Below are 8,536 nucleotides of genomic sequence, written 5' to 3'. Positions count from 1 at the left end.
GAGGTAGCATTGGTGTCGAGAGTAGCAGTCCTTATAAAAGCGCTCGGTGCAGCGCTCGAGGCTAACCGGCTAAGCGTCTTCTGCTTCTACCATGGCGACAGGACTCGACACTCCTCGTGAGTGACAATCTCTCGTTTCTCTATCGCTTTTCTTGCAGTAACCGAGGATATTCAGACTCCCAACGCCTGCACCGGAGAACTGTAATCGTCTCGCCAACTTTTATAAGCTCTTTGCGTCACTTAAAGCGCACGCATCTTGCAGCAATGCGATGAAGCGTCTGCTCGCGCTACTCCTGCATGACGGCGCCGGCGCTGTGCGCGCTCCCCGTCCGAGTCACGCCGGGAGCTGTCATCGCGAAGCGTTCGCCGTCACATTGCGAAAAGCAGCAGTTCTTGCTGCTCTGGTCTTGTTCCGAAAGCAAAGTCTAAGGTGTGCGTTCGTATGCATGCGGCGGTGGTACAATGCCACCCTAAGAAAAAAAATTTTTTTTTTTCCTCCGCTCTGTGCGCGCGGTAACATATCGTTTCGGTTTTGGAACCTAGTGGGCGCGCCCTCTGAACGCGCGGTAGTTGGTTCTCTATGTTCAGGTGTTGCGTGCTATGAAATCGGAAATCGTGTGCTGAGCTCGGCGTAATAAAACGGTGCCGAGCTTAAACATGGCATATGTGTACGGTGGTGACTCGTGGGCTTTTCCACGTTTCTCGATGGATAAAAGATTTTTTTTCTCTTGTTCATTTTATCGTTTTTCTGAACCGAAACGCTTATTGTGTTACATGCTTGCTCAGTCGGTGGACCCTCTGTCTAGGCTTTTTATTTATTTTTTTCGCACTCGCTTGCTAGAATAACATTGCGCTCGCAGATTTTAAACTCGCGCACATGTGGATGCGCGGACTTGTGGGACCGTTGAAGAGGAAACAGCCGCCGTCTGCTACATGGGAGACTTGAGTGCCGGAGTGACTCCTGCGACAGTGCAGCGGAAGCGAAAGAGGAAAGACGTCAAGGAGGAACCGCCCCATCGGAGGAAAGACCTCGCGAACAAATTCGAGGCCTGGACGAGGCGCCGCCGATTGTTGACCGGCGCCCAATTGGGAAGCCATCCGTGCAAGCGGCGGCGTGTGTGTGTGTGGTGTGTGCTGTGCGCGCGCAAGGCCCCCGAAGAGATGGACCACGCCCAAGCCATATTGTGTTCGGACATTTCTTCGTCGGCGGCGTCGGCCGCCGGCACTTTTTCGGATGAGGCGGTGGTGTTTGTTCGTTCTGCCGCCGGGAGGCGCGGGGAGGAGGAGTAATAGCGGTGTGGAAAGGAGGAAAAGAGGAAGACGTTGGATGACAGAGGCGAGGGTAGACGGGAGTAGACGCGTGGGGCCCACGGGAAGCGAAGGCAAGCGGTGGGGGTGGAGATGGACGGGGAAGGTTAAGGGCAAAGGGAGAGGACGCGGAGCTGGCAAGTGGGATTCCTAGGGAAAGGGAAGGGAGAGCGGTCTTCCCAGGGAGACCCAGGAGAGACGAGTAAGCGAGTCACTCTCTCTCTCTCTCTAGCTTCCCTCCCCTCAGTCTTCTGTGACGTACCTCCTCTCCTCGAAACTGCGGGCAGTTTTCGCTCCCGTTTTTCTTGGTCATTTTCTTTTTTTTCTTGCATACTCTTGTTTATCTTAGTGTTGGTTTGCACTTTGGTCCGAGGAGGAGGCATGTATGGATGAAGTGGCGGTGAACGGGAGGGGAAAAAAAGGAAGGTTAAAAAGAAATCTTCCGCGATCAGTTTGTGTGTTTGCGCTGAGCGGCGGCGGCAAGAGGCGAGAGGATGCGAGTTCGGTTTTGGGTTGATGGAGGGGGAGGGGAGCAGAGAGGAAAGAATGGAGCGAGAGCGTTTTCTCTGATAGAGGGAGGGAGCGAGAGGGAAACAAAAGGGAAGGTGAAAGCCCCCATTCCTCTCTGCGCTGTTGTTATGAGCGGTCTTGCTGCGTATTTCTCGTTTTGCCTCTGCTGCAACTCTGCTCGCACAGGCTATGCGGCAGGGGTGAGGTGGCTGCAAAATGTTAGTGCCGTCTTTCCTTTTGCCTTTATGTTGTTTAGCTGAGCGACAGGGGGTGCCGGCAACAGCGTGAGGAGAGGTCCCTCTCCATTTCGCTCTGTCTAGCTCCTGACTGCGTACTAGCACCAGCCGGGCGTCGGATCGATTTTTCCCCGACCAGAGAGCTAGGGAGACTGCCAGAGGCAGGCGGCGTCCGGGATGGAAGAAGGAAGGCGTAGCTAGGCCGCGCTGGAGGAGAGGCATGGACGTTTCGCAAAAAGCGCTCGTTCTCCCTCGTCTTTATGGAAAGCAGCAGGCGCGGTGTTAAGAGAGGAGACCAATGCTGCTCAGGGCACGCGTCTCTCCCGCCCCCGCTCCTACACCTTCCCCTTTCCCGCACTCCCTAGGCGTTCTCCCCAAGCGACGGAGCCGACGTTCCCTAGCACCCTTCCGCCTCCCGACTTTATATTTATCGCCTCGTGCCGTCGTACGTTCTGGTTCGGTCTTCCTCATCTTCATCTCCTGAGCATTGTTTCTCTGCTCCCCACCTCTCTCCCGCACAGCCGTTCTCGGTCGTTTCTCCTCGTTTTACCACATCGCGAACTGTACTGCGAGTAGCGCTCCGTTATCTTTTTCTGTAGCTGTTGTTCCTCTTGCCTCCAGATGTGAGATTAGACCTCTCTCTTTCCACCGCGAGAGCGTTAGGCTGTCGTGCATCTTTTCCAGCGTCGTCTGCACAATACCTCTTCCAGTGCTTTTGCCTCGAATCCTTACGTTCTCCTCTTCGCTGGTTGTGCCATAATAATAAAATCTTTCATTTGCTCCAACTGTTTCTTCTTTTCTAACACATCCTCCCCCCACCTCCACCAACCCACACGCACCTTCTAAAGAAAAAAAAAGAAATGAGTGATTCCCCGAAGAGGAGACAGCAACCCTCCTTAATTATTTCTTTCTTTCTAGCCCAAACTGAATTTCGGTAGGGAAAAGAGGAACAAGAAGGCGCACAGTAGCGGCAGACAGATCCACCGTGCGTTAACTCTCAAATAGAATTGCGATATTGAGCCCACACTTGAGCCGCGCTGTTGCTCGCTTGCTTGTGTCTCCTGCCCGCCCCTCGAAACCCTTGCTATCCTTCCTTTCGCCTATTAACTTACGCTTGCTGCCGCCTTCTTCCGATCTCTATTGGCTTATACGATTGAGTTGGCTCTGACTTGACTTCGGGCGGATTTCCTTTGCACGGTTTGTTTTTTATGTCTTTCTTGGCATGCACTATCCTCCACTCTTTTTTTTTTTTTTTTTTGCACCGCTTGTTTTCACCTTTCGGCGTTTTTCGAACGAAAGGGTGTGGCGGCAAGGAGGTGAGGGAGGAGGAGGGGCCGCGGGAAGTCCAACGTGACTCGGTTACTGCCTTCGCCTGAGGGTGACGCAGGACTGCGATGGTGCTCCGTGTCGAAGTCTGAGCGAATTGTGCCGTTTGTTTTATTCTTTTTTTTCTCGGGGTGGAATTAAAAGGGTTGATGTCGTTTGCTTCCTTTTGCGCGTTTCAATTCTGTTCTGGCTGACAAATTCCACCGCCGCGACGACGAGTGTTCTGTCCAATTACGCTCCCCGAGCTCCCTTCTTCTCTTTTCTATTTTATTTTTCTCTACACGCACTCGGGCACACACGCACACCGCATAGTTCCCCAGTTATTTATTCATCCGCCCGGCTTATGTAGCCTTGTCTGTCGCGCGGCAAAACGTGTCACCGTGCAAATTGAGTTTTGCGACCCCCCCCCCCCCTTTCCCTGACAACCATTCCTTTTCCTCTTTTCCACCCCCGGTTTTGTTACCTCTGTGAGCCGACTGCTTTCGTCGCCTAGTATTTATCGAGCTGGCGGCGGCAGCTCTGCGTTGAATATTGTTGGCCGCTGTAGTGAGCCGATGCACCGTGCTCAATTCGCCAAGTTCAGTGGCCCTGGTAATTCGCACGTAACGGTGGATGGGCGCTGGGAACAACTACAGTTAGAACGTTCTTGCAAATTACTCCTTCTTTTCTTTTTTTTTTTCATACTGACTACACATCCGCATTCATCGGTTTAACCCGCATCGAACGAAGCTTGCTTGCAGTTTTTAGTTCGATGCGTGCAAGGGTTGACGCGGCACTCAATTCGGTGTGCCGGATGTGTTGAAGATTCTCAAGATATTGTTAATATCATATTTTTCTTTCGGCCGTTGAGATCACGATTGACCCCTCCCCCCCTTTTTTTTTCTTTCATCGTTGCTTTTGCTGATGTCATCTCAACTCGTTATGGACAACTTATTGAAGCAGATATACCACAAATGTAGTATTCGAAGGACTGCAAATATACAGCGCCTGTTCGCAAACTGTCATCTATATAGGCAACAAAAATGAAAGGAATTTCGGAATTACAGACAGGTAGGAATTAGTAATGAATAGCAGAGATAAATCTCGAAATTTAGGAAGGCTCGGGTCAAGAATGCAACAACTACACCGGATTGCTGCTAGCCTATAGGAGTACAGATGGGCGTTCCAAAACCCAAAGCTAGCTGTCTAACCTCGGCAAAACCTGCTAACCAGAAGTTTCTAAAAACATTTTAAAGAGGCGATAAAAGAAAAGCAGGATGAACCATTCGGTCTTCATCTCGTAGTCGGGGGTGTATTAAAGCACAGTGGCTGAAAATTCGGGGTGGGGGGGGTTACGTACTGCGAAACTGATTGTGATAGGCAGCGAAACACAGGAGACGTCGCAATCATTACGACGATATAAAGTATGGATTCCTTTTTTTTTTTTTGCGTGCGATTTTATCGCGGGAGCTACGTTGCCAATTCTCACATTTCGAGACACGGGAGTAGGACAAATGACTGCTCGCCTTCGAAGCGCATAGCTATGTGTCCGTGCAATCAGCAGGGTCAGTAGTATCGATAATCTATGTAGGTCACTGTAAAGGCGCATATACAAATTTAACTGCCGCAGAGATGTACTCTGAAAAAGCGACCCCAGTATACCGATGTATGCGGGGCGCCACGCAACGACAGTTATTTCCGAAGTATTCCGGAACTATACATTTCCGCGACACGTGATTCGTGCGCTGTTTACCTTCGTTCGAAGCAAAACGTGTGGCCCGAGAGAGTAGGATTTGCTCCTATATTTGACCGTTCTTTTCCGGGTGGAGCCGTGATACTCCCTAAGGTAACCTTGCACCCTTCGAGGTTCATCGCGTCTTCAAACAATAATCGTCATCTAACTTGCGTACAATTTCCTTTCTTTAACTCTGCGCCCGGTGGCATACAGCTTTCCTGACAGGAAAATGGCGAGTGCAGAGTGTTAAATGAAATACACGGAAGATGGATTATATTCTTTGGAGATTATATACAGGGTGTCCCAGCTAACTTGCACCAAGATTTTAAACATACCCAAGAGCTCTAGAGAAGTCGTACCGACTGCATAGCAGCCGTATGTACTTACGGCCAGTATTTTTTTTTCATCACGAAGTATTACTTAATTACTTTTAATTAGCGAACTTTTTAATTATTGCTTGAATCGCAAACATATAAATTACAATGTTGTTGGGCACCTCAAGTATTGGAACATAGCGCTGAATATAAGCGTAAACATCTGCTAAACAAAATGATATCCTAAGCCACTTTAGTAAATAAAGTAATGCAAAAGAAAGTTATAATTTAAGAGGTGTCCCATACCAGGTTATTATTATTATTATTATTATTATTATTATTATTATTATTATCATTTAAGTTCGACGGGTTGCTCTGTATCACCGCTGTTAATGCGCCTTCCTTACTGCATTAGAAGGCTCTCCACTTATGACCCGTGACAAATAGTTCAGTTCTTTTCACGACATAGCGCGTTAACCTATACAGAAAAATATCAGTATATGCCAGTGAATCTTTGTAATTATGACGACTGGCCTGAAATGGCTTAGATATTCATGCTATACAAGTTACAAGTTGTTCTTGCTTCCTTTTTTTTCTGCAAAGTTTGCGCTGCATTTACAGAAGAAAAAAATATGTAAATTTGGAATCCTTAATATAGCACTTAATTATAATTAGTGATTGAATAATGTTAGATTTTAAACGCTTTATATAATACCGAATTACTAACCGCGTTCTCTCTCCTCTGCCAGGTTCACAGACCGGGCGATTGCGCTCTCACACAGGCGTCGCGATGAGCCCGGAAACGGAACCCCATGCAGCGCTGCGTTGTGTTTCAAAGCTGTTGCTGCTCGCGGCGCCGGAACGAAGGCTCATCCGGACGCGCGCGCGTGATGTCATCTCGCAGTTCGCGCGAACGAGTGCTATTTATAGATTGACGCGTATGATACACGAGTGCCCCCGGCAGCAACGGAAAGGCCGCGCGAGTAAACAAATATTATCACAAGCGGCGCGTCAGCTGACCTGCATATGCAACGCCGTCGTGTTGTATCCCAGGAGGGGTATTCTGTAAGAGTCCACCTATAGTGGACTGTCCATTTCGGCCGCTGCTGATTGGATGGAATTATGCGAGCGAGGAGGAGACGAGCGGCTCCAGCCAATCAGCGGCGGTTGAAATGAACAGTCCACTAGGTGGACTCTTACAGAATACCCCCCCCCCCCCCCCCCGCCCTGCTCAATTACTGTCGCTCATATGTGGTCATCGCTGCTCGGCAAGCATCGGATGCTGTGTTACCTGAATGCGCCGATAGTAACGTGGGTGCGTATACGTATACTGCGCGCAAGTGTAGTTGTAGACGGGTGATGGCGGTATACTGTCACATTCCTTTGTGCGGACAAAATAAATGAATAAATAAAATAACAAGATCTGTATTGCGTGGCGCGAAATTTCTCGGGCAATGAGATCGATGTGGCTCAATTTTTAAACAGTTACTTCGCAAAGAATATTAGTCGAAATGGCGAACAAACGTGCAGTTTTTCGGTACAGCTGGTTGCAAGCTGGTTCGTGCATGCCGTCAAATGCTGGCCGGTAAGGAGCCGTCAGTATAGAGAGAGAGAGAGAGAGAGAGAGTTCTTTTGTCTTGGTGTTGTAACGTACGACTCTCGAATGGTTCCTGACATTCCTTACTGGCGTGTTCGAGCATTTTAAGAGACCGATAACTACAGCTGCGCGAGCGTCCTAGCCGCTCTGTGCCGCGCGCGCTCAGATGATAACTGGTCGGTGTGGCATCGGCATGGTAGAGTAACGAGCGCTTTGCTAAAGCGCCCCCAATATTCCCGAGTGACCCTTCTTTTTTCCGCCACAGTGACTTCCGCGCCTGACATGGCGAGTAGAGCTGTACACATCTCTCTCCCGACTATACGCAGCGTGACCACCACGTGTACACTAAACGATTACACAAACAGCCCACCTCTGCCGTCCTGCCGCGACTCGGGCAGGCCTCTCGCATCGGCCGAAACTCGCTCGATGTGTTCCCCTCCCACATTAGCGGCGGCCGCTATTTAAGCCGTCTTCCCGGCGTAATGCCTTCCTCCTGGATACCACCATGCCCGCTCTTCTGTCACCGAGGGCATTACCGGCAGGTAGGCGCGAAACGTGTGTAATGACATTCGGCGCGTTCGCGCCGTGGCGGCTTCCGCGCTTCCCCATCCATTATCGGAGAGACAGCCACGCCACGCCATCGGGAATATACGTCCCGCGTGCTGTCGCTGCAGAAATGGCAAAAATGTATACCAACAAATAAAAAAGAAAGGAAGAAATGCGCCCAACTTCCGCGGCCAAAACGGCGGCCACCATGCACCTCGCGCGCCGGGGAATCCCGTGACTCGCTGACGTCCCGTTATATACCTACATACGAGAGAGAGAGAGAGAGAGAGAGAGAGAGAGAGAGAGAGAGAGAGCCAGTCCTCGGCGGCCAAGCTGCTGCTGCTGGTGCCGGGCATTGATTAAACTTGACCACGACCCAGACGTGCGTGCGCAGCGCGAGAGGGGGGGCTGCGCCGGCGCGCGTTTGCGCCGCCGCGGCCGGTGACCAGGCGGGAACGACTTCGGGGGCAAAAACCTCGCCGTGGCATCGATCGCGCCCGTGGCTGGGTGCATGGCTGCGCGGCGGAGGAGACGCGGGATAAGCGTCCGCATACCCTCGCCCGCCCTCCCGTAGACGTCGGCGGAGGCAGTGATCGCATCGCCGTATGCACTCTAGGCGTGGAATTCTTTCTTTTTTTTTCTTGTAATCAATTTTGGCTACCGTCGAATAAAAATATGGGGACTAAATACGAAAGAAAGCCGCAACGCGCGCCAAGCAAGTTAGCTTTGCCATCTTTTCCACGCGGTTAGATCGCGTGGGAGGTTCGTATACGTTAGCATCGCGAAGTTTTCTGTGAGACAGTGTGCCTGTACGAACTCGAGATATCTTCTTCGTGGGGCTCTCCTGGACACAGAGAGTGAGTCAGAGCGGCGTAGAACAACATCAGTGATAACAATCACTGGCAAGATAAGTGATAGCCTGGTTAAGGCCCTATAGATAGCTGTGCTTTGTTTTCGTCGACCACCCACTTTTTATTCGGTGCAGG

The 8,536-nt window shown here is 50.6% G+C and overlaps 1 protein-coding gene across 1 annotated transcript in view; it reads left to right on the top strand.

The window, feature by feature from the left end:
- The first annotated feature begins 48 nt into the window (after nucleotides 1-48).
- Nucleotides 49-8,536, top strand: part of LOC126540672 (uncharacterized) — a 163,909-nt gene continuing 155,421 nt past the window's right edge. Inside the window, exon 1 of the mRNA XM_050187508.2 lies at nucleotides 49-116. Within this exon, the coding sequence (XP_050043465.1) occupies nucleotides 92-116 (25 nt within the window). The 5' untranslated portion in view covers nucleotides 49-91. The remainder of the gene's footprint in view (nucleotides 117-8,536) is intronic.

Source organism: Dermacentor andersoni, chromosome 2 (assembly GCF_023375885.2).
Source record: "Dermacentor andersoni chromosome 2, qqDerAnde1_hic_scaffold, whole genome shotgun sequence".
Taxonomy (NCBI): Eukaryota; Metazoa; Arthropoda; class Arachnida; order Ixodida; family Ixodidae; genus Dermacentor; species Dermacentor andersoni.
This window is presented reverse-complemented; position numbering and strand designations above follow the sequence as displayed.